The sequence below is a fragment of the Sturnus vulgaris genome, chromosome 2 (assembly GCF_052056855.1).
Source record: "Sturnus vulgaris isolate bStuVul1 chromosome 2, bStuVul1.hap1, whole genome shotgun sequence".
Classification (NCBI taxonomy): Eukaryota; Metazoa; Chordata; class Aves; order Passeriformes; family Sturnidae; genus Sturnus; species Sturnus vulgaris.
This window is the reverse complement of record NC_142244.1, coordinates 110,403,041-110,430,329: the sequence shown is the minus strand read 5'-3', so window position 1 is coordinate 110,430,329 and position 27,289 is coordinate 110,403,041. Positions and strand designations below refer to the sequence as shown.

General features: G+C 34.6%; 1 protein-coding gene across 1 annotated transcript in view; it reads left to right on the top strand.

Moving 5' to 3' along the window:
• CFAP47 (cilia and flagella associated protein 47) overlaps positions 1-27,289 on the top strand; it is a gene marked incomplete at its 5' end in the record, with an annotated part of 257,080 nt that overhangs the window by 114,270 nt on the left and 115,521 nt on the right. The window contains 4 exons of the mRNA XM_088159355.1: positions 1,704-1,847; positions 3,380-3,553; positions 12,900-13,011; positions 22,028-22,165. Coding sequence (XP_088015481.1) covers positions 1,704-1,847; positions 3,380-3,553; positions 12,900-13,011; positions 22,028-22,165 — 568 coding nt within the window. The remainder of the gene's footprint in view (positions 1-1,703; positions 1,848-3,379; positions 3,554-12,899; positions 13,012-22,027; positions 22,166-27,289) is intronic.

The following is a 27,289-nucleotide window of genomic DNA, read 5'->3' as shown; positions in this document are numbered from 1 at the left end:
GGACTTATTACAAAAGAATTTACAGTGACCATGTTTGTCAACTACATTTCTCCAGATGACAAGTTTTTGTGCTAGAGATAAGAATAAATATTTGTGTTACATATTGATGTAATCATCACTAATCTGGATAAAAGAAATATCTGATGACAATTGTACTAGAAATCACTGAAAATAAAACAACTTGAGCACCCAAATTTTCACAGTCCTCCTCTAGAACCTAGACCAATCTTGATGATGTTTTTCTTCTATCCCAAGTTATAAAATGTTAGATTAGCAGAGAGTGATGACTTGCCAATTTTACACCAGGCCAGCTGGTTTTCAAAAGGATAAAGCTTTTCCTGATATTGTGGAGATAAAAAACCATTATAATGAAAATAATTTTTCGTTGTCTTTTTTTCCCTTTCATTTTATCCTTGGCGTGGGGACATCATACTTTTATTTGGTGTTCTCTACCAGAGATGATGTCATTGTTACTAGAGAACTGGAGACATGGTGATGGGAGTTTTTTTGTAAAACTAAGGCACTACACAAACCTCAACATTCCACACAGGCATATGTGCACAACTACCGGGAAGTTTCACAACTAACCCTGAAGCATTAATCATACATATTAACCAAACCTTAGATACATGGTACTGGACATGTGGGTAGCTCTGGGTTAGCTTTGATGACCACAGGATCTTTGTTTCTGAGACTTTCATAGATAGAAACAAAGACTGAAGTATCATCTCTGTTCTCTGAAATCCATTCTTTATCTCTGATGTTTGTACACAATTTTCCATGGATGAAGACCATTATAGGTCAAAAGATTACCTCCTCTTTTCATAGATCAGATGAGATTAATCTCTATTTGGCGAGACATGAATTAGCTCATGAGTGACAGTTTATTTTATTTTTCAGATGAGTGGGTTTTTTTGTTGTTTTTTTTTTTTTTTTTGACTGGATGTTTGGTCATCTGGTTCTTTTAAATAGTGGGAGGCTGGATAGAATTATTTCAGTTTTACTATTTTTAGGCAGCCTCTAAGCATGTATTATGCAATATCTCACTTTAGCATAAGCACTCTTGTGATACATCTGGATGCAAGATAAACATGTTTCTTAAAGAGGTTCAGGCTCATATTGCTCAGCAATGCTCAGGCATTATTTAAAGTAGTTTAGTCTTTTGAAAGACCAGGTTCTGAGAACACAGGACTGTAAATTTTCCTTTGGAGATGGAGTTCTCAATTCATAAGACTGATCTTGTAACATTTTCAGTGGCCAAACGAGGCAATATATGCCAGCACACCACATCAGCACTTCAAAGGGGCACACCAAGATTTTCTGCAGGTGGAATAGGAACAGAATTTTGGCAAGCATTAAACAGCACCATAAAGATACTTGTAAATGCTTATAATGATACTTACAAATTCCATCTTTCCCATTAGCTAGATCGTGCTCATGTTCTTCTAAAGAGTATTCCTGCTGACAGTATAGCTACTGAAAGTAGGGGTTCTGTACCTCTGGCTGCCAGGAATAACAGATTTATTATTAGCTTATTTCATTTTTAAAATACACTGCTTTTATTCTTCCCAAAGGCACTCTGAGACAGTATTAGAGCAAATGAGTACTGTGCTCTGATGTGATAATAGCTGGAAGTGAAAGCTGAAGTGCACACTAAAAAATTTAAATGCATAATCTAATTTACATCTTTGATTTTCTTTCAGACTAACATATCCAGTGAGGACTGGAGGTTTGAAGCACTTTTGGAAGGACAGTGTTTTCATGGCCCTCCCGTAATAAATGTGCCTGTAGGTGAAACAGTTCAGTATCCTCTCACGTTCATGCCAGTTGCTGAGTCAGTAATAATGGTAAGAGAGAAATTAGTTTCAATCTTTGAAAAGGATGTTTTCACCAATAAAATTATCACCAGTATCCAAACTGTGAAAGTGTTTAGACAGTTGCTAATATTATAGCATCTGCTTGAGAGAAAGAAAGGGTAAGATTTACTACTATCTGAAGTAAAAACACAAATGAACTAACTTCATAAACCTTAAGATTAGGTATGATTTCCCCACCACATATTCTCATGTCTTCTTTATTTAATTTTCTATTATATTCTTCAGTTTTAGTCATTTCTACAAAATCATTCAATCCTACAGTTATTCTGTGAAAATTCTGAATTTTTATCACAAAAATATACACTGTTATTCTGAATTTAAATACTTATATTTAATCGTATTTCATTACCTAAATAATTAGGTAGTATTTCGGATTGCATGCCTACATCACAAATGAATTTATGTGATGAGTACTTTAGTTTCAAGTTAAGCCACCATTTTACAGCTGCTCTTGCCATCAATCACTATTCCAAATGCTGAAATGAAAAGCAGAGAAAAGGCTACAGCACCTTTAGCAAGAAATTGTATTTGTGGTTTTGTCTGTGTCCCACCTGAGAGATTTTGACTGCAAGGTGCTGTTGAAATATGTGAACTGCCAAAGATGAAAAAAAATTTTCTCTGAAGCATAAGCAACCCTTCTGCATGTGTTACGAACCAAATATAATGCAGTTTAGGCATCCAATATTATAAAATTATTAAAAGCCAAAAGCCCCAAATTCTTTGATGAAAATGATTATGGAGAACATTTCAGCTGAATCACAAAATCCTCCAGATCGGAAGAGACCTCCAAGATTATCTGGTCCATCTGTCAACCCAGCACCACCATAGCTACCCCTAAACCATGTCCCAAGCACAACATCCAGATGCCTCTTGAGATGGTGACTCCACCACTTTTTTTGGGAACTTATTCCAATGCCTAAACACTCTTCCAGTCAAAACCTCTTTCTGATGTCTAATCTGAACCTCCTCTGGCACAACTTAAGGACATTTCCTTTAGGTCTTTCACTTGAGATGTAGAGAAGAGACCCATCCTCACCTCACTACAACCTCCCTTCAGGTATTTGCAGAGGGCAATGCACTTCCCTTTAGTCTCCCTCTCTCCAGGATCAACACTGTGCTCATGGAAGGACGGGTGGAAACACTCAATGAGCAAAGTTAAATATTATAGGAGAGACAAGGAGGCATGAGATCATATGTTCTTGAAGATGTTTGTTTTTCAAGAAGCCAAGAAGTAGAAAATCTAGAAATATGAAAAGTTTATAATGTTAAATTTCCCAGTTTAGAAAAATTTAAAATAAAAGATTTTGTGTCTCTGGTTTACTACTCTGTTTAGCAATGGGTTTATTTAAGAACTAGGAAAGTCAATAGGAGCTGTTTCTTGTAAGCACTCTGAGTCACCTAGATTTGAGATTATGAACTAAAAGAGTTGCTTTGGCAGCTAAAGGGGACTTGAACAGTAATTAAACTTCTTTTTTTTTTTTTTTCTCCTTTCTTTGTCATAGGGAAGGCTTATTCTGAGAAATGTTACAGCTGGAACTCATAACATCTTTAGTCTTAAGGGAATAGGGAAGAAGCCTTTGCCTCAGGATTGCATTTTCATAGAGTGTGAAGTGGGAAAGGTCTCTCATAAAATCTTATGGGTGCACAATTATACCAAGAAGATGATAAAATACAAGGTAATTTTTTTCCAATATTGTGACAAATATTTTTCTGTCCAAGGACTGATACATTATGTATTACAGTAGGGACAATTACTGTAATTGCAGATACACTAATAAAATTCATGTATCCATGAGAAAATTTTCTACAGTTCATAGTATATGGATATGTTTATAGTCAGGAAATCTGTGAGATAATGTATGATTTTACTGTATGCTTAATGGGAAAAAAGATTTCTTTGTGGTTTAGTCTGGTTTCTGAGGGTACAACACTTTTGTTCTCTGTTCATTTGCTAATCTTTCCTTCTGCAATGATTTGAAACCTGTGGCCAGCTCCATCAGTTTTGAAATCAGAGAAGGGGCCTGAGAATTACTGGGTTCCTAAAATCTTCATAAAATATTGAATATTACATGAAAAGGACAAAAAATATTATTCGACTAAGGGAAGGATTGCAGCATGAGCTCATTATACATGAATTTCTCATGAAATTTATAGTAACCCAGTTACTGTCTATTGCCCAGATGTTGTTTCAGCAATATTGGAGGAAGTTGGGAATACTTTGTGTGTTTGCTGATGGAAGAGAAAAATCAGAGGTAATCACAGGAGTTGTTGAAAGGCAATGGGTCACTGAGGAGGTTAATAAAAATTCTTAAGAAATAATTTTGTAGATTTCCTTGCTCAAGAAAATATTTTTACTATTAAAATATAATCATCATTTTTCATATATTCTATGAACTATATTTTATAACTGTGTTTGCACACATTTTCCTATTTAAAATCACTGTTGTAGTGCTGAAATAGCATAATTTCTCTACTATTTATGTTGTCTGTATGTTTAATTTGAAAGTGATAAAACAATTTCTGTAGCATTCCTCACCTTCTGTACCTGTGTATTGGTTCCTATGTCCTATGCCAGCAGAGGCAGAAGGTACATAAGGGCAACAAAGATAAAATTCTGCTTTTCTTCTCAGCTGCAGAGAAGTTCCTGAGCAGGAACATCTTTGACTTTGCTCAAGAAAATCCATATTTATGGATCTATCATGGCTTTTAAATGTAGAGTAGATAGCATCCAGATATTATGGCCATACAGTGTTTGCCAGGATGGCTCCATCTATTGAAGCAATGCAGGGGAGTGCCAGCTAAAAATTGTCAGCATATATAAATATATATATATTTAGTTTTTCTTTTGTGGAAGGGTTGAAAATGGGACAATGCACATGCTAGAAGATGAAATCTGACTAGCTGACTAGTGTGGACTTGCAAACTGAGTGATTATGTTTTGTTGGTGCCTATAGGTCCAAATGCTGCTTTATTTGAATGGTAATGAATGATTTGACCATATCATATAAAGAGAGATCATGTACATACCAGCAGCAGTGTTCTATTTATTAATGATAATTCATGCCAATGTGAAAATCCTTCCTTGGATGTCTTCTTGCTAGTCCCCATTTTTCCAGGTTTCCACTTTTACAGGTCAATCTACATTTAGTAGACTTCGTGTATCACAGAAAGGTCCGGTTCATATTCCTATTTTTTGACTCATTATCATCACTCAAAGCAAAGTAAGAAATGAATTTTTTGGGCATCACCAGCTTTGACATTTTTATTTTCAACAGTCTTAGTTTTTTAGATGTGAATGCATTTGCATTTCTAATATGTTTGTACTTTTATCTCTGGAAGAAGTGAATGTTTTTGTCAACAGAACTATTTTTTCTGCTTTCCTATTTTGTGTGAACTCATTTCTTTTGGTGCCAATGTAAGTGAAAGGTACAGAAATAAAAAACTTCAAAATGAATACATTAAAATTATTAATTGTATGTATTTTTCAGAAATATTGCATTAAATTAATTTATGACAGTGTAACTATTCCAGGGTGAGCTCTGTCTGACTGAACTTTGACCTCCTTGAGGATGTTCTCTCGGCCCTGCAATCTGGTTTTGGTTGGTTTTGTGATGTGGGGGGGGTTTGTGCTTTTTCCATCTCTGTGAAATATTGCTTGACAGTCCAACTGTGTGTGCTCTTTTTGCTCTGGGACCTTTGTGAGAGAAATAGTAAGGTCAGCTATTTCATGCATGTATGCCTATAATAAATTAATCAGTGTGAATAATGCATTTTCTCTGTGTGAGGTTCTTACCCAGAAGCAGTTGCAGAACAGTTGTTGGAGCAAGGTGGGCTGGAATTGCTGGAAAAGGCAAGTGGTTATAAAGCCTGCTGGAGTCTGGAAGCTGTCCCCTCCACAAAACAAACAATATTAATCACTTCCAGCACTCTCCAGCAGATGTCATGTAGTGTCTTGTGCTATTGGAGCGAGCAAAGATCATTTGCTTGCTTTTATTTCCAAAACGGTCTGCCTGTAAATTAGGATTTAATCACTAAATCCAGAACATGATCACAGGTATCTGTAGTTATTGGGGGAATGCAGAAAACCTCCTCTAAGAATTGTGACCCACAGCCTTGTTGGAAATGTCAAATAAACTTTATTTGCTCAGTTGTATATAGCACGAAGGGCAACAGGAAAAAGAAATTATTCTAATTTTGTTGCTGTTGTTCTTTCCATGCTGCCTGATTGCTGTAATATCTGGGTAGTCTGTGGTGAAGCAGAGCATTGGTTTTTTCTTTGTTGGTGTTTCCTTTGGGGGCAGTTGCTGGCAGCCCAATAACTCCTCCTCCTGTTTAATCCAGCATCTCTGACAATTTTCTGTATTGTGCTGTAGCTAAGTTGGTGATTAAGTAGAGGAAATGTTGTCAGTCTTGGCAGAAAGAGCAAAGATAATCTAAAAAGTAATAGTTTTGGATGTGTTTTTGATGGGATCTTTTGTAATTTTGTTGGCTAATGAGTATCTTCATTATTGAATTGGTTGGTTGATGTGCCTCATACACTCTGCATTGTTGGAGTATATCCAGCATATGAAGTAATTTCTTGTAGATTAACTGGGACACACATGATATTAAAAAAAAAAACCCACAAGAATTTCATTTGCTGAAGTAATAAAGCTCAACCTATATCAAGAATGGTATGAGATGTTCCAGTAGCTGACAAACATAATAATTTACAGGCACGTCCACAAACAATTTACTGCACAATGAATACTTAGCAATAGGTAATTTAGCTGAACTAATACTTGGATAATTTTGCCTTGGAGGTGTAAATTTGGCTTCACTATTCCATTTTAATAACTGAATATATTAAACTATAAACTTAACAAAAAACCTCATTTCATTAAAAAATAAAATTACGTTGTATATATGCTACTCTGTTTCTCATATTTGCTGTATTTTTCTAATAGCCTAAGCCAAAATGAAGGTACTACTGCAAAAGTGACTATTTAAAATGAAATTTAAGTCTGGAAGGAGGAAGAGAGAAATAATCCTTGCCTTTACTGCGTGAAGAAAGCCCTCTTCCAGCTGAATATTTTTTTTTTCCCTTTTCAATCATATACAGAGGGTTTATGTCTGAGGCAGCAATAATTTTTGTAGATGTGGTTTGATTGTCTGTGCAATCGTTTGTGGATCTAGAGCTGGAGAGGGAAGAAGGGCCTTTGCAGTTCAGTGGAGGTCATGTGCATGACTCCATCAGTCGAACTTTAAAACTTCTAAGCAAAACCCCTTCAGTGCTCACAAAGCCTTCCGTGATTAAAAAGACAATTTCCATAAATTCCCTTGAAAAATGTGAATGGTTTTATGAATTCTTTTCTACTGATTGATGTGTAAACCTTAGGGAACTGCTGCCACTGTGCTCTTTGCAGTTGATTCTGGGGGATCTTACAACAGTCTTCCTTGTGATTGACTTACTCCTGGATATGAAAAAAACAATCACAACAGATTTCATAAAGAATGTGTGCATATATAACATCAGCCAGAGAGCATGTCCTTCTCTGATGATGAATTAATAGAAGGTGACTGCAGTATAAATGGATTTTAGTGTCTGTAAAATTGCATTCCACTCCTCCTACAAGAGAATGAAGTGTAAAGCATTTCTATGAAAATCTAATCTCTCAGTCTCATGACAAAACTTTTAATGCAATTTACTAGTTTATTTATATAAATCTTTGTCTACTGGATATAAATAATTGTCTTATGTGTTGATGGCTCCTTATAATGATACCTTTGATAGAAACTTTAGCTATAAAGTTGCCTAATTCTTTCAAGGCATGATTTTGCAATAAAGATATAAAACTGTGCAACTGTTCTTCTCATTGCTGTTCAAAATTGATGTCATTAAAGAAAACTCTCCAGAGGAATCTCAAGACCCAGTTAAATTACCTTTCAGGCATTAGGTTATACAAATGCATAGTATTTTATAAAGTTGTAGAATAAATACATAATGAAAAAATATGAAATCCCCTGCTTTTCAGTGTGTTTACCTCTATTATCTATATATCCATTTTGAGTTTTTACAATGTCACCAAGACAATGTCATGAAGGTTGGGTATTTGTAACAAATGCCTCAAAGTAATAAAATTATGTTTCATAAACCTTTAATGAGGGGCTCCCATGTTCAGCCTAACCCTTGTTTGTTAATATATCTGAGATTTTCTGAGAATAAATTCTGTGCAAGTACAGTAACCTGATTGCTCAAGGTCAAGTTTATATTCTTTAACAAGTGGATCTGTGTATTCCATAATCCTTCAATTTTTATCTGTCCTTCCAATTGGTTTCCTTTGGCTTCCACTGTATCTACCAGAACTTCTGTAATAGGAGTTCTTTCGACTAAAGATAAAGCAGTGTTCATAGCAATAATGAATAGTTCAAAGTCCTACAGAATCTGAGAATAACTGTAGTTGTTGCCAGGTGTTATTTGATGACTAGTTGTGGAATTTTTAAATCAATTAAGGGCATAGTAAGATCTTAGGTCGAATTTGTTTCTTGAAATGTGTTAGTGGTCTTGACAGGTGGCCTGATTTAGGAACAAATCTGGATTATGTAGCATTCTTCATTATGTAGAACTCCAGATTGCTGCTGAATAGGCAGAAATTATTTGAGGAATATCCTCAGTGCAGTGCAAAGATATTTTACTTCGTTGTGGTAACTTGCTGGTGGCAAAATAAAGAGTGGTTGAAAGAATTAAATTATTTCCTAGTGACTCAGGAATTTGGAAAGTTTGAACTGAAAGGTGGATGAGAGAAAGTAATAGGGGCTTTTTCGGAAAAACTGCCATTCTTGAAAGTTTTTTAAAAGTCTGGTTGTCAGATTGATCAGTGACTCCCATAGATCTGGTTCTGGCCTAAGGTCAAAGAGCATTAACTTTTTGCTAGGTAGAGCCTTTCAATATTGTTAAATAGACCTGAGAAACAATTTTCAAATGGAAACCTTGAATATATTACTGTCTAACTTTGTTATACTAAGAGACAGTGGAGTTTATTTGATTATATTCTTACATCCATTCACTACTTTGCCTTGCAATTTTTGGAGTTATGCTTATTTGGTTATTCAACTCTGTAAAAAGTTACTGTAATTTTGAAGTTTGGTTTTCCATTTCTGTTCATGTAAAATAACCACATTACAGTTCTGCAGAATGAGTTTTCAAACCAGTGACTGATAAATTAGTTTTAAATTGCAGCATTTTATACATATACTCCACTTATACTTTCTGGCTGTGCATAAATAATTACTTGATATATAAGAAAATGGAGAATACTGTAATTTAAAAAACAAATCCTTGGTATGGATTGATTTGAGCAAATGTTGTACAGGGCCACAATGATAACTTTAATAATAACTTACATTTTGGCTCCATTGCATTATTTTGCAATCCTAGTTTCCTGAGTAATAGTGAAGTGATGTAACATATTTTAAGAAACTGCAATTCTTTATGCCTGATAAATTTTGTGTGTTCCTCAGAGTGTGTCTGCAGATCTGCCTGTTTCTCTCAGTATAAATACTGTGTGTAAGTTCATATCTCTGCAACCCCACCCTTGGTGTGGGATCTGGTTAATCTGCCTGTAATTGTTCATTGTTCTCTCATTGCACATCAGGACAGAAGCTGACAAACTGCCTCTCCCACTAACTGGAAGAAGTAATTCCATATCTTGACTAATTTGAATAGCTTGTAAATCAATTTGTTGTTGTTGAAAAAAGCACCAAAATTTATGCCCTATTTTCTTCCTTCAAAATGTATTTGCCTAACAATAGATATCCATGTAAGATTTCGTTAGATTTTATTTGGGAATACATTGTTGTAGATTATTATAGGATATAAGGTTATTCAATGCTACATCTGTGACTAAAATTGTGTCCTGTTCTTACATATAATCCTCTAATAAGAAATAGCTCTTTCTCTGATATTCAGAAGAAAGTTAACTTCGAGGTTACTGTGTATAAATTCTTTTGTTGCTTCACTCAAAGCTTTCCTCTAAACTCACAAAATCTTTGCAACTACTTATTGTAATAAAAATCTACAATTTCTGGACTTTCCCCTATGTGTACTTTTAAATTCTCCATCTTTTTAACTTTCTGAGTATTTCTGGATGTATTGTTATTTTGTAATAGACTTGCAGTTAAGCAGAGACATGTTATGCAACATTATGCCATATTAGAATCCCAAATGTCTGTGAACAAATGAGAATGATTTTTGGTATGAATTCTAATATTAGGATAAATTGCCTGTGTGCATGGGCCAGTGTGGGCATGCACTTTTAATATCCATTTTTCATCTGAGGTAGATCATTTAATTAGTCTTAGGAACAGAGCTGATAAATCACGTGGCCATTGGAGCAAGACAAAATTCTATTTTAGGAACATGTGAGAGGTACCTGGTGAGTGATGTCTGTCACAACCATAAACCTTCTCAGGAGGTTGGAATAGGAGACTGTATTGTTGAGACCACTGCTTGGAGATTGGCTAAGGTGTGAATAACTGAAATAACAGAGACAAATAGGGTTGGTAAATGAATGGGGGTGATTCCTTATAGTGAGTATTTGTGTTATAACTCTGGAATAGCAAACAGCATGAGGAATATGAGTTTAATGACTGCAGTTGGGAAGGTGACAGCAGACTGAGGTCAGCATCAGTTATGTACAAGTTTTAGTGAGCATCTGATCCCAAAAAGGTTTAATCTGATGGAGGACAGGAAAGGGACGTTTATTCATGTCTCTTGATACAGGATCTGGATTCAAAAACTGAAACAATGTCCATGTGTGTACTGACATAATTTCATTGCTTTCATTGCTTATATTCAACCTTTTCCTATTTGGTTATACAGTCACTTCCTTAAGATTAAAACTTCATTTTAAAATAGTTTAACTTCAGCTAGTTCACTACTCTGCAAAAGAGTCCAAAATTTCTCATGAATGACTGAAAATCAAACTTCCAGTCCATATTTACTCATCAAAAATCCACAGGCATTTTATGTTTATTGTTAACCATGCCAGTAGTGTTCCTTATACTCTGACATCTTTTGGTAGAAACTTGTCTCATATGTCCAGTCTTTGACAGAAATTGTATTACCCAACCCCTCTGCTTTTTATCTGATTTAAATTAATCACATTTATCCTACTTCTACTTCTGTCTTCATGTTACTTTTTCCTTAAATAGAAATCTCATTTTAACTAATCTTATTTCTATCCCTAGTAATTTACTGTCATTTCTATTTGCCTAGCTGTATTTTTAGGTACTTATCCTTTACTTTTGTGTACATTTGTTGTATGAACTGAAATGGAATAGTCCATAAATGTAGGAGTGCAATTTATTGTTTATATTTTAATAAATTAATATTCCCCATCTTCAATGTGTAACAGCCCCACCTTTCCTATGCTTTGCTCTTTGTTGACAACTTGAAGATTTTTTTTTCAATTTTTTTTTCTCTAAGTGCCAATTCAACAAGTCTTTTCATCTGTCTGTTTTTTAGACCTTTTTTTCCTCTTGCCAAATAGTCTCTTCCTGTTCTTGCTGGTTGCTGGACTTTTAATATCCAGTTTGAAATGCAGATTTATGGGGGAACAGGAAGACTACTGCTTTATGGGCTTTTTTCCTCTGTTACTTGGAATAGAAATTTTAGATTTAGAAGAACAAACACATGAAAAAAAATTATATTAACATAACACAGAGAGGCAATGCATTGTAAACAATGATTGTCTGTATCAGAGGATAAGATGACTTAAGAATTGGCTTCTTTTTTACAGAAAAATAATAAGAAAATATGTTTATTTTAAAAATGAATGTTCATCTACTGTTGTTAGTGTTGCAAAAGGAATCTTTGTAGAATGCAAGCATGCACTTGAATTCTTGGCAGGCCAGTTCTGCCCAGGGATGCCTCAGTCATGGACTCCCACTGATGCCTTTTCTTGGCTCACCTAAAAACAGAGGCCAGACAGAATTAAGAGAATAAAAGTAAATATATTTAATGAAGGGCCTTCAAGTACATTAAGGACAGATGAAACCTCCTCAAAATGGATGGTGGTCACGAGTTTTTCAGACAGATATAAGTTTGGTCTATTTACACATCTGTTATGCATAATTCTCCATACATAATTCTCCTATTACACCTTCAGGTAATGAAGTCATGTACCCCCGGTTTGCTGCCCCCCAATTCACTTTTCAGGGCCTGAGTCATTAGAGTGTCCTTGAATTTGAGTCCTAGATGGGTTATTTTGTCTGACTAAGATGTGAAGACAGTTAACTAACTCTCTATATGGACTTTAGAGTCATGTACTAGTGCAGGATTTGAAAAATATAAAAAGCTAAAATCCTAAGGCATCACCATGAGCAGCTGCTTGGAGAACCCCTCTGCAGCAACCCTGTAAAAGAGAGAAAGAAATGAGATACAATTAAAAAATACTCGCCCTATATTCTCCCAATGAGAAAATCTAAAATTCCACATGTGGAAAAAAAAAAATCTAAAAGTTCCACATGTGAAAATTGTACTGGTCTCTCCATTGCCCTGATAGTTACCGTGCATGCCGTGTATATGTGTCATTTACAGAATATGACATATCAAAAGCACAGTTTAATATCACTTGAGGTGTAGCAAATGATGTTATAATGACACTTCAGATTTTGCTTTGCTCTATTTAAATGGATCAGTACTGCTGAACCTCTTTGTTAAATTTCTAATGAAAATGTATGTAAAATATTAAGGGCCTAACTGTGCAAATCTATGCAATATGTAAGCAGTTCAAGGGTCTGATCAGAAGTTTTGATCATGTTCAGCAATGACTTAAAAATTTGTCCTTGATATGATCTGTATTATACCAGCATTTCTCTTATGGTGTGTATTCTTTCATTTGCATAAAATTTAGGACTTACTGATACCATATTTTCTATTCTACTCTTCAAAGCAGGTAGAATGGACACTGTCTTGATGATGTTCTTGCAACAGTTACTTGCTTTTGATGAGTTTTCCTCTTTGCGATTTGTCTTCCCCAGGTGTATTCCAATCTCTCAATGCTGAGTGGTGCCCCTGATCTGGCTGTCAACCCAGAGGACACTGCTGCTTACACTTTGAGTATATCTCCCTGCAGACGAGGAGTCTTTCAAGGTACCATTTAGAATTCAAAGTTATAAATTATCCCTATAAATTAGCAGGTTAAATCTGTTTACACCTAATGCTTGCATTTGTTCTGCATAGCCTTTTTTTTCTGGAAGTAAGGTTATCATTACTGGTGATTCAGGTTTTCAAGCTGGCTCATATTTATATTTGTAAAATTTTACTGCTACATGTGCGGTCAGGTTCTTCAAGAATGCTGGCACATGAGCAACTTTATGCATTTAATTAGTCTCATGAAAATTGACTAAATAGGAACTAATGATTTTTGAATTATCACCAAATTTGTGTATCTAAATTTAATTTTCCAAAACCTGTTGAATCCCTTTAGTTATGTTAGCACTACTAGAACCAAAGATGTAAAAGCAGAGACCAGAATTTGATTTTTTCCCTTAATTAATGTTCAATCTGTTGACCACAAGGCAAGAGTACATAAATGGAATGCAGCGAACTCGGTTCTTTCTTTGACATATGTGGAGGCTAGGGAGATCTAAAATTAATTGTATATCCATCCATATTTATAATGGTATTCTTATGATACAATAGAAAAACTCTTGGTTGTTTTAACCTATGTCAGCATCCCATAATTAATGTTTTATCCTGATTTTCTTTTTTAATAACAATTCAGATTTCCTAATTTTTAATTTTGATAATGGTTCTAAAATTCCGTGGTCTATTATTTACCTCATAATGTGAAAAGCATGCTTGCGAGAATGAAACTGTACAATCAGACTTTGTCTTCCCTGGAGGGTAACAATTGTAGTAACTCTCAGCAAAGTACAAAGCTGTTTGGGAGGGAATTATGGAAATAGAAAAGACCATCCTAAAGGAACTGAATAACACTTAGGAAAGATTTGAACTCCTTAAACAATACGTTTCCTGATAATGGGTAAATCTCTCAATATAAAATGCTTAGTGTGTGTAGTTTTGAGTTTGTGGGTTCCTAACTCCAAGTATTTGATTCTGCTACATTCTTGCACAAGTGAGATTAATGACAGCTGTTTTCTCAGCATTAAAAAGCAATTAAGTTATGTCCCTGAGGATGTCAAACTACCTTGCTCCTTTGGCCATTTTGTTTTTAGTACCTGATATGTAAAACGTAACTAATAATGCCATCTCAATTCACAAGTGATTTGTGCAAAGAAATTAATACTTGTAACAAGGCTTGGCCTAGTGCCATAGGAAGACTTCAGTGCCCTGATCTGTAACCCTGGAAAAAAAAAACATGCTATGTGAATAGGAATCAGCTTTCAATGAAATTGTAAACATCAAAAATGTGCACCAAGAAAAATTGAAGATGTACTGTATTTTAACATGCCCTTTTTTAAAGCATTAAAGATTTACGAATAGTCTCTTCTTCTGCCTCAGAAAATCCCCAGTTCTTTTTATATATAATGAAAGTTTCAGTAGAAGAGGCTCCAAGGTATCTATCATACAGCAAATTAATACCAGGTGATAAAAGCCATGCCTTCAAAGGGACATAGATGGCATGTTCAGATCTACATCTCCAATGTTCTCTCCTTCCTTTGACTTCTATCACAATGGTTTCCATTATGTTTTGAAGTATTATATGTTCACTGAGTGAAAAAAGAGAGAACAGTCAGTTTCTCTAACGCAACAAAAAGTTACTGGTTCAAATGCTGGGAAGCCACATCTGCCCTTTTTCTCAGAAAACTTCATTTATTTTACACTTTAAAATAACCTGATGGAAGGGTAAAGTTATCCTTTGAAAAAGACAGGGCCCAGTTGTCTACAATCCACCCCCTGGCTCAGGGCTTGCTTTAATCACTACCTCAGGAAATCATGTTCATCCTTCGCCTGGAACAGAGACAGGTTTGGCTCTCTCACAGAAATCTGTGCACATTCTCTAATCATTCAGCTGCTGTAGCAGGGGGAGGGGTGGAGAGAAGAGAGGCCACATCACAGGTGTGAAAAGCAGCAGCTGATTTTGCTGTCTGATGTTGGGTTTGATGTAAACCTAACTACCAAGTGTCCTACCTAAGGTAACCTGTTAGGAAGTGCTTTCTTTATGGCTTCAAGGAGAATAGAAGTCTGTCTGCTTCAGACTGTGCAAGGCTGGGAAGTCATTTATGCTCTCCAGAACAGAATTTCCAGGTCTGGAGAAACTTCAGTGTCAAGATATCCTGAAAACCAGAAATGCATTCATACACACATATATATATATATATATATGTATATGTATAATAGATATCCTATACATATGCATATATGTCTAATGTCTATGTCTATGTCTATGTCTATGTCTATGTCTATGTCTATGTATATGTATATGTATATGTATATGAATATGTATGCATTTTTGGTTTTTGGGATATTTTAACAGCCAGCCCGAATCTTGAGGATCAGAGATAAGAAGTAGGTGATTCAAGTGGGAATTAGGCAATACTCAGGACTCTTAATCCTTTCTAGGTTCAAGATGCTACAAGAAAAATATAATTTAAACACTTTCCCCCACAAAAAAAACAACAAAAAACAAACAAAAAAAAGCAAACCAAAAAACAAACAAAAAAAACCCCAAGAAAAATTAAAAAGTATTCTTTATTCAGTCTGGTGAATTTGTTTAGAAGGAAGAAAATAATCCATTGAGGTGAACTACTTGAATGACTGAAAATAAAAAGCAATGCTCCAAAGCTATCTGCAGAGGGAGTAAATCTTATCCTGCAAGGAAAAAACCCCAACTATTTTGATACCTAGATGAAGACTGTCATAGTGCTGATGAATAATTTCAAGTCTAGAACTTCCTAACTTGTAAGTGTAAAACATTGAAGCCGTGGTGTTCTAATACTGTTTTTGTCATATTAAAATAAATTCTGATAAAAGAACTTTTACTGCATAAGTTGTACTGAGCAAATGGTTTGCATTTTTCATTTTCTTTCAAAGTCCTTTTATTTCCTAAATTATATAGCTGCTTTTGCTTTCTGTCTTGCTGTTTTATGGTTGCTAAGCTAAAAATGGGCCCAGTTATTTTCTAAAGCCCATTTGGAAGCATTCCAGTAGAGGGCTAATATTGCATGCTTCAGCTAGTTTGTAGGTGCATGACAGCTTTAACACAGAAATAATAGCAAATAAACACGTCAAACAAGATTCTGTCACTACATAAAATTCTTCAGCAGTCTGTTTTCTGAGTAATAGAGCAATTTTCTTTAGGTTTGATAAAGCATCTTCTACAGATTGCTTTATATTTTATCAAATTTTTATTTCTGCTTTCCACAGAATAGACCAGAATACAGCAAATCTCATAATACTTGAATATGTTTTGTGCAAAAAACCCACACACCTTTCATCATCAGTGCCCTTTTATTCATAGAACCCCCTAGCATTTGGAAAAGAACTTTCTAACTTTATGTCTCACCTTTCATTAATTTTATAACTTAATCTATATTTAGTAGGCAGTGCTTTTCCATGCTGCTTAGAAGCTCAAATTAAGGAAAAAAGGCAGCATGCTCCAGGCTTGTCAGATACAGCTGTAGGACAGTTGTGAGGTGTTGAAGATCATGCCAATACATTCTGGCCTGTAAATGAATTGATTGAACTTGTTTTTCATAATTATCAATTTGACATAGGTGTAAAAAAAAAAAAAAAGCATTTCTTTGCTATAATTCTGCAAATTGATCTACTGATCATTACAATTTCAATGAAATCATAAACACCCATGAGGGTAAAAGTTATCTTTGTAGTTTCTTGTAGCCTATGCTGTATTTCCAGCACCTGCCTGTTTGCTTTGAGCATTTCCTCTTCCCCCACATCACCCTGAACAAATTGAGTTGAATTCATTGGTAGCAAAGACAAAGCTCAAAGGCTCTTCTGGTTGCTTGATTACTGTGAATGGCTCTGCTGGATCACCAGAGTGCACTTGAGGAGCTGCTGGCAAGGCCCAGCAAGATGATCCCTGGCACAAGACTATCCATCCATCCATCCATCATCCATCCATCCATCCATCCATCCATCCATCCATCCATCCATCCATCCATCCATCATCCATCCATCCATCCATCCATCCATCCATCCATCCATCCATCCTCCATCCATCATCCATCCATCCATCCATCCATCCATCCATCATCCATCCATCCATCCATCCATCCATCCATCCATCCATCCATCATCCATCCATCATCCATCCATCCCTCCATCCATCCATCCATCCATCCATCCATCCATCCTTCCATCCATCCATCCATCCATCCCTCATCCATCCCTCATCCATCCACCCATCCATCCATCCATCCACCCACCCATCCATCCATTCATCCATCATCCATCCATGTGCAGTTGGAGCTGCAGGCTCCCATGCCCTTCCATATTGTTGTTCCATTGTCACATTAAGAAGAGGCAGTGAATTATAAATAAAACATTTCACCTCTTTATTAAATGCTACAAAGCCACATATATGAATGGTAGTTCACAGCAGGATTTGCCACTTGCTCATTTCTCCTTGGTATGAGTCTTAAAGCTTATTCTCTTTTTTTTTCCATTGTTGTAGGGAGCAATTAATTTAATCCTAGTATACCAACAAGTAGTAGGATTTACAGAAAGTCCTTAGCATTTACATGTCTCATAGAGGTTTTTCCTAGGAAAAATAGAGATTATGAAGTTTTGTACTAACCTACAGTAAATATCCTTTTTTTTTTTTTGTCAATAGAAAAACTATAAGAAAAAAAAATTGGCCAAATAGCTACATAAATTACACTCATCTTGTTAATTTATCTTATCTCTTCTGTGGAACTTTTCTGTGGCAGCAAGTATACATAGATTTCATTGGCCAGAAAAAAACCAGGAAAAGATAAAAATCCTCCTCCTACTCCCAAGACCTTATTAAGTTCATGTTGGTATATTTAAACCAAAAGCCAAATGTTTCTATATCTTTTCAGATTTGTGTGATGAATTCTATGGCCTTATAGCCTTCTGTTCTTTTTTCCAGTAAAAATATTGGGATGTTGTGGACTTTTATCATCTCTCTGCAGCAGAAAGTAATCATGCACACTATGTATCTTTCAAATATTCCATTTAAGTTATTCAGAAAGGAAAGTATTGAGCCTTTCTTGCTGTCTTAATTGTATTCATGGATACAGGGGGTGTGTAGTATATAGCCAATGAGTCAGTCTAACATGGGGAGTTGTAATTACAATTTTATTGAGAAATAAAACAGCCTGCCTCCTTTTAAAGGGATGCATCTTCTCTGAAGCAATAGAAAGGAAGGCTTTGGTATTAATATGTTGACTTTAGTTGTATAAAATGTTTCAACACTGGCTAGTAAAGCTAGAATATATGCAATGATGTTTGAACAAAAAAGCTTTTAAAGGAATGATGTATCAGCAAAGAGATAACCTCCTCAATAATAAATTATTATTAATAATCAATAATTATTAATTTTCTGTATAATTCTAGAAATACTTGTATTATGACTTTTACAAGTTTAGGATCATATATGCAAGTTTAGTATTATATATATGCAAAAGAACAGCTAAGGAGTCTTGTTTTCTAAAATAAATGATGATGGCATAATTCTGTGGCCACTTGAATCAGTGGAAATCGTATCTCTGGGGTCTAGGTGAAGTCTGGTTTTGTCTTGAATGTATGCTTAAAAAATTGTCAGCCATGACATTTTGGCAAGTTGCACTATTGTGTAATATGTGACAGAGAAATCAGAACTGAGCAACTGGATACAAAAAAACCAAAACCAAACCCAAACATTGAGGACAGTTGTGCATGAAAATATTATAATTTATCAGTTTTTTTTGTAGCATCAATAATGAAAAGTGAGATGCATTGCTAAGTAGACGTTCTGTAAGATGACTGTGCATTCACAGCCAGAAGACCTGAACTTTCTGTGTCAAAGCTCTTTAAAAGCATAGGAGCCAAGCTCAGCAGAACTCCATGAAAATGTAAAATTGCTTTTTGTATTTGTTATTTGAAATCTGTCATTTTTGATGCAGTGTTTCTGCATATTTCCAATGTATTATTTATGACTTCATCGAGCACAAAGTACTTTTTATTTCTCTTCATTGTATAAAAATCTTCTCCCATTCTGCAAAACATCTCTTGACAGGAATATTTTTGTAGCCCATAATTTGAATAAATTAATATATTTATGTATCATCTGCTATCTTAGGATCCAATAGAGGTCAGTGGGTTGCACCATTTACTCCAAAACCAGGAGAGTATTCTAATTAGGAATACTTCTTATGAAAATGTTCTGCCTTAATTTATAGACTCAAGTCATGCAGATCATACTATGTACTGTCCTCACAGATAAGGATTCTGCATTTCATATTTGACATGAAATTAATACACTTTTTTCTTTTGTTATTTGCAGTTCTTGCCAGCAGTGATTTTCTTTTATTTTCCTCTAATAAAAAATTCAAATAGCTTTGAGCCAGTAGTAGATACTTTGATGCCCATGAAAATTATGAAAGACGATTTATGAATATTTTAAGATTAAGCAGATAAACTGAGTTATAAAATGTATGCCATCTGTAGTAAAACTCATTACTTTTTCTAGAAATACTTCCACAGATTTAATTGAGAGCCTTGCAGAGATCTGTATTCACCAGATCAATTCACCTTTATTGATCAAGATTATAACCTCATTGTTATTAGTTCTGTTTGTTTGAGATCTGGTTTTCATAAAGGAGGAAAATGGAGTGCCAGCAATTATACTGCAATTCTTCACTGATTTTTGATCATACAGCTGGTGGATTATCAGCACAGTGGTTTAGCAATTCAAGTAGTTTTTAGTTACCATAGTTCCTCTCATAGCTCTTGAACTATTCTTGAGCATTAGTAATTTATTCTTTCAGAACTTTTCAAGCATTCCAATATTTGCTGCAAATAAAAATTAATTATTAAGTGCTTCAGCAAATTATTTAGATGCTTTTGAGGCCATGTTTTGTGCAGAGAACAACAGTCACTCTTTGTTTTACCGTTCTCATTACTTAAAACTACGATAGCTCCTGTTCTGTCCCTCTTTCTCCCACACTCACATATGGATAATTCATGATTCTGAAATACAGAAAATTGGTAACGAAAATCCTCCATGGTCACTGGAATGGAAGAACTATAAGGAAAAATCACTAAAATTTAAAAATAAAGTGTAACAAAATATTCTTTACTGTTGATCAAATTTATGAACATACTGATTTTCAGCATTTAGCCAAGACTTTTTGATCAACTTCAAAGCTATAGTTTTGCATTTTTCTACTCATTGTCTTCTAAGTGTTGACGTCTTTCAAGCATATTGATGGCAATATTGCTATTTAAAGTTAATAAATTCTCTCTTACACTTTGATTCTCTCTAATATTGTGATTCAATAGACCAAAATAATACTAGGATTATATATTCACATAAAAACACATTAATTGTTCAGTATCCTATGGTTATTAATCATTAATTAGTTATTTATCCTATGATTCATTACCTAGTAGTGTCATTCCATATGTACTCTTACATCAAGATTTATATACCTTGAGCATTTTCTTCAGTCTCCATTATCCTTTCCATAATGGTTTTATTTTTGTATCCTTCTTGCACATCTACCTTATCTTTAAGATGAGAAAAAAAGTTCAATATTCATTTCTGGAAATTGCAGTTACTTCTCTGCCTATTTGGACCCAAGTTCTGACTTATTTACTGGGAGTAATTTTAGTAGTTTTTAAAACTTTTTCATTTGAAATTCTTTTGGTTAGTTTCAATTAGTTTTGTTTATTTTATTTGTATTTAAGTAGAGTTTTCTTAATGAAAAAAATTTTGGGATTCTATTTTTTTTAAAGTTTGACGTTATATTGTTCCTCTGGATTTAATCCTATTTCCATTTTTTTTAAATTTTGTTTTTAACTTCAGTATTTTATACCTGTGCTTCTCGGTTGCTATCTCTCAAAGAAAAATAGATTTTTCTTTATAATCATTGTATGTAATCCTTAGTAGGAATAGTTTGTCAGTTGATAACATTAGATGTAGATATTTTCAAATCAAATTTTTCTGTGACTCTCATAAGAATTCCTAATTTCAAATTTTAAAAGTTCCATTAATAATAGTTTTCCTAAGTCCTTAGTAAGACAAAATGAACAAAGTCCCTTTTCTGAGATGTTTCACATAAATTCTAATAATCGCAAATCAGAACATTTCTTACAATATAATGGCATAAAATAAGGCACCTCCTCAGATTTTATATGAAGCAAGAATTAGACCTGAAAAATGTATTTATTTTGGCATAGAAACTCTCCAGAATGTATTTGAGCACTGAAGGGCAGTAATTTAGATGCAAGTAGAATGTTGTGTGGTATTTCCAAAAGTTTGTATAGATTTAAAATTCTTAAACAGAGGCAAAAAATGGAAGAAATGAAACTTGCTAATTTAAATCCAGTATATCAAATCTTCCAAAACAGCATTAATATTATTTAAAGGCATCCTGTACATACTAGATTTTGTGTTATTAAATAGAGATCTGGCAATTTAAAAATTTGGGGTTTATAGTCTCTCTGTATTTTATCTGCTACACATATTTGATTACAATTTTGCGTACAATACAAAAAGGTATCACAGGAATATTTTAACTATTACAGCTATTCTCTTATAGCACTAGAATGAGACACTCTGATTTAAAAAGAAATAACAGAAACAATCAAGATTATACAGAGAAAATTGGGCCGGGAATAAAATGCAGTTAGTGACCATCAGATTTTGGAACTTTTATGAGGTCCTTGTTTGTATTGTGTTTCCTATTACTGATCTTTTTCAGGTGCTCATTATGGATCTCTTCAGGCAAGTAGAAGAGCTCTCTGGGGACAAAAAATGGTTAATTTCCTTGCACTCACTCAGGAGATATTTTTTAATATCATAAATTATAATTGGATGGCTGACACCCTGATTGGAAGTTTTACTTCATTTTGTATTCGTTTTGAAGTGAGGAGATACTTGTACATGTCTGGCAGTCTGTTCTTGTGAAGCTAATGCCTGGGTAATACAACACCTGGTATCTGTTTGTTTTAGGTGTAATTTTGTTTGTTGCTCAAGATGAAGACCAACAGCAGCCCCAAGGCAGCAGCTCACCACAGAAGACAGATGGCAAACAGGCCCTTCAGAAATTGCCAGCAGGGACTCCACAAGCTCTTGATGCAGCTAACACTGGTATGTTTGTTATTATGGATGCATTTGTTGTCAATTTTCATAAAATTACATCATAATGTGGTTTAAAGTTAAATGAATATTTAGTATGCACAGCCTGCAAACAGTATATGAAATCATCCTTTATGGTTTTTTGAAACATTTTTGTGAAATGTTAAGCTGAGGTTTTCTTTTTATTTTTTTCTCTCATTTTGCAATGTCACTGACTGTTGCTTGTTGTTGAAGAGGGGCAGAATATTTTTAATGCTTTCTTTATAACTCTTCAGTAATACTGATAGTACTGATGTCAAAGCAGGCCTTTCCTGAAATTCATATTCCTCTACTTCTTTCCACTGTGGAAAAAACTTTCTTTTAACAGTCAGACATAGTCCTTTGGTACAATAAAATCAAAAAGAGAAAATTCCAGAATACCTACTTACTTTCATATTATCATTACCTGTTTTATTTATAGCAGTATCTGCATTACTTCTGAGATTTCAAGTGTTCCAGAGGAATACTTTTGTTGTTACACCAAATAGACAAAGCCAGGGTTTTTATTTGTTTTTGGATTAATTTCTCCACTTTCTTCACTTTCTTATTTGTATTTGCAAGTATGACTTTGCCTACAGAACCATGTTTTTTATGCTTTTAATATCTAATTTGATATATACTTAAATTATCAAACTTTTTTTTTAATTGACAAAATATGTTTTTGCAAGGAGAGCTATCAAGGAAAGTTTTAAGCTAAAAATGTTGGTTTAGTCAATGTTGAGTTTTTAGGAACTTAAGAAGGGCTTGCAAATTGGAGATTTCTATCTTTATAACTGTATTTTCTAGATAAATTAAAACTAGAATTTATCAAGCTCTAAAAAGAATTAGAAGCTAATTTTATCAATAAATTAGAAATAATTTGAGTCAAAATGAATATCAGAAAGTCTGTTCTTTTATAGTCATTAATATCTGTACAGCAACATAGAAGTTGGTTGACATGAAAACTGAGCATCTCATTGAAACTTTACAGAAGAAAGATTTTAACAAAGATTAAATTAAGGTGATACATGCAGATATTATAGTAGAGATAAGAATTCTAAATTTCCAGCTATTAAGTGGAATTAATAATGCCAAGTAAACGAGAGATAATCTTCAAATCTCTACTGAAAGCCTGGAGAATATTAATGAATTTAGTTAAGCTTCAATTGCCCAAATGGAACATTTTTTAATGAGATATTTGCAAATTTAGGAATCATCAATCCAAAACTAGTAAAGGCTGTAACTGAAAGTAAGTGAACACAGATGGTTAAGCAAGAAAATAGTTTAGGGGAGTGTCCTGTCACTGTCCCTGTCACTGATATGAGGATGTTGTTCTTAAGTAGAAAATCCAATGTGACTTCATGGTATGCTATTATCATTACTGATAATACTTTTGCTCCATTTGATTCCCCAATGACAATCTGATATTGATTGGTCTATTTATGTATTTTAAATGTTTTTAAAACATGTTTAACACATTAAAAGACAATAAATAATACAACAAAATATCAGTCTAATAACTTGCTGAGAGGAGCCAGGTTATCAGCCCCAAATCAGCTCCCTCTTTTTCTGCACACTGATTTACAGGGAAGTAATCACTCCCACACAGAAAAACCCATTGGTAATTGGGTGAGTCTGCATACCTTATTCCTATATGGCTGCCTCAAGTTATTTCATCTTCTCTTTCACTTGCCATTTTTTGCTATTTTTGTGCAACCATAGTGCTATATATTTGTCTTATTGTGACCTACATATTTCTAGTAAACTATACTGACTCAAGCTGCAGGACTGCTGAAATGTTTAGGGCATCATTAGGATTGCTTTCCTAAGTGGACTTAAAGTAGGACATGACATGACCCTTCCCTAGCAGTGTGTCACTTAATAAAAGATTTTTTTCCTTCAGTGCAGAGGATTGACCCTTACAATGCTCATATCCCAAGCTTCAATCTCAACCTTTAAACACACCAAGTGCATTTATTCATTTCACAAAACATTATCTGTCATCACAACTGTTCCCTTGTACTCGACATCTATAACTTTTGCAGCTGTGGAAGTACCTGTGGAAAATAGCTAATAGAGATGGAATGCAATAAGATCTGGTCTTAAAATACCTGATAGTCCTCTTCTGAACTTACTTCAAAGAGGAACCAACAAAGTCTTAACTTTATCCTGCATATTTTCTTTTACACCAATATTTTTTACAGTAGTTTTACATGAAAATTAATTATTTTATGACTTTTCATAGTAGAATGAAGGATGGATGTTTCCAAGTTTTAGGACTTGTGAATTGCAAAGTGCATACCAGTAGTAGAATGTAAACCCCTTGCATTTGACTAGAGGTATCACAAAATGAAGAAGTGAATCTTGGAAGTGAGACTCCCCAGAGCACTGTAAGAGAAAATACTGTACTTCTGATGTAGAGAAAAATGTATATACAGACTGGAATCAGTATAGCTCAAAACAAGTATGAGGTTTTCCATAGCTGAATAAGATTAGAAGTAAACACGTACATCAAACTTTTGTGTTTTGTTGTTAGTCAGAGAAAATTACTCCTTTTAAACCTACTAGAAACTACTGTCTTGCGCACACCTCAACATTCAAAATCATCTGCAAGTACACACATATAAGCATTATGGAGATGTAGATGTTACTATGTACCTTTTTCCTTTTTTTATTTCTTCTTCAAATTACACTGTAGGTAGGACTGCAGCAGAAGATGATTTCTAGACGAGCTTTCATACATTCCTTTTATAACTTCCATCAAAATCACTCATTATGCTCTTCCAAAAACGTAGAGGATTCTGAAATTTGTTTGTATTTTGTTTTTCTTCTTCAGATGTATTTACAAAAAAGCACATTTAGTTCTTGCAGAAAAAATACAGTGATTCCTCATGACAAATCCTTTTTATGTTGCCTCGTACACGAGGGAAAAAGAGAAAACAAACCAAAACCCAAAGAGAAAAATGTCTGCAGAGCAGTGTAGTGACAAGAGCTTGCCTCTTTCTAAACTGATGTGGGGTTTTAGTTCTTTCCAAAACATATTTTGAAGAGAGGATGTCCTAGGGTTTCTTTTCTCATGGGAGCCAAAAGTAAAACAAGGCTAAGTGATTGCTAAGACTGAAAGTAGGATGCAGCTTGTGTTTCATGTAAGATTTATCTTTAGACATTCCTGTATTATGAAGTGCTAAAATCAGAAATAAATATTAGCATCAATAAGTATTTGTTTCACAATCTCAATAAATGCTACACTCCTCCTATAGGAGTGAAACCTCCTAAACTCTCAAAGTAGAGGAAATTTTTCTACTCTGGAGTTCATAGTAAGTTCTTGAACTGAATTGGCCAAACCCCCTGTGTTGTGCTCTTTGCTGTGCAGCCTTTGGGCCACAGGGAGGGTGCTTGACTCAGCTTCTGCCAGACCCCCTCTGTTCCTCAGGACTGAATGATCCCTGGAAACTGGAGCCCAGAGTGTTGCTGTGGGTGCTGCAATGGCTAAAGCCTGCACTAAAACTGCAAATCCCCCTGTCCTCTTCCAGCATCCCTCACACTCTCTCCAGCACAAGACTCAGCACAGACCTGGCTTGGGCAACAGCTCTTAATGCTCCTGCTGGCAGTGATGTCTCACAGTGTTTGTTTGTACAAGATGGGGAATTTTGCATGGGCTCTTATCTTATGGTGGCTGCACTAAGCATTGCCTTTATCCGAAGCTTGTATTTCCCATTTTGTTTTTCTTATGGAATGCATTTAGATTTTTATGTCATTGCCAAGTTTTTTTATTTCCTTGTACTTGAAAGGCTAAACATTAGAAAGATACACTACTTGTAAATAGGCCATGATGAAAAAGCACAGTCAGAGGGGCCAAGCCAGACATTCATTTTGGCAAAGCCTGGTTTAATTGTCTTTTTGAAGCTAATATATGCTTCAATCAGGCTTTCAATGACAGGCAGTGTTTTCTGGCCTAAGTTGTCATTGTAGTTCTTATAAGATGTCTCTGAGTGTCTTTCATGTTGAGTTTAAAAACTGCTTCCAAGTGATTCTTCGAGCAACTGATGCTTGGAAGGTAATGGTACTTGCACATGTGGTTCTCCTGGACTTCCAGGCTTGAAATCAATCCCTGAGGGCTGAACATCTGTATTCATATAAGGAAAACAGTAAAATAATGTCTTTGTTCTAGCAACTGTCAAAGTGATTAAAAGGTAAACAGTACTCAGGATGGCAAAAATATTAAAACTTTCGAATTTGTTCATTATAATTTTTAGAAAGATCATAAGAACTGAGTATGCAATGGTAAATGGTAGGATTTATTCAGTATTAATGAAGTAATATGTTTCACATACCTTTAATATATAAAAATATAATTTATACACTTTACGTGCATATTTATTTCTGTAATTAATGTCTTTTTAAGAGGACTTTTATTTAAACTCAATTTGAGTTGATTGGGTAGTTAAGCTGTTTTTCAGTCCAATCTACATTCTGTATGTTCATGCATGGTGTGTTCCAGTTTCAGATTAGTTTAAGTCTTCCTCTTCAGGGAAGAAATAAAGACCTACACAGAGAAAATAATCTCCATGTAAATTGCATACACACTTAGAAATTTAAAATACCAACCACTGCTTGGTTTATTTGTGGGTTTTTTGTTGGTTTTTGTTTTTGTTTGTTTGTTTGTTTGTTTTTCAGTGATTTTTTTTTAAGCATTTTTGCATTTGCAGCTATACTTGTGCCAGTGGTTACAAACTTTGGGGAATGGTATAGCATATGTAGAGCATTAAGTATTAGACTGTTTTATGCTTTTTTCCTTTGTCAAAAAGATAGTTCAATTACTGCTAGCTTTCTCAGTAGGTGCCCTTCTGCAGTACTGCAGTCTGCTGGAAGTAATGAATTTTCCTGTGCCCTTTTGAGACTCAGAACAGCTTGATTCTCCCAGTATACTAACATGTTGTTTTGAAACTATTCAGATTTAGCAATGCTTAAAGGACCTATGGCCCACATGGAACTTTGTGGGGCATGGTACTGTGTGCAATTAAAAATCTGTGCAAACAATGCATGGTAGCCCATTTAAAATTAATAACAAGAGCAATCAGTAATTGCTCACAAAGTAAGGCTGCTGATGAACTTCAG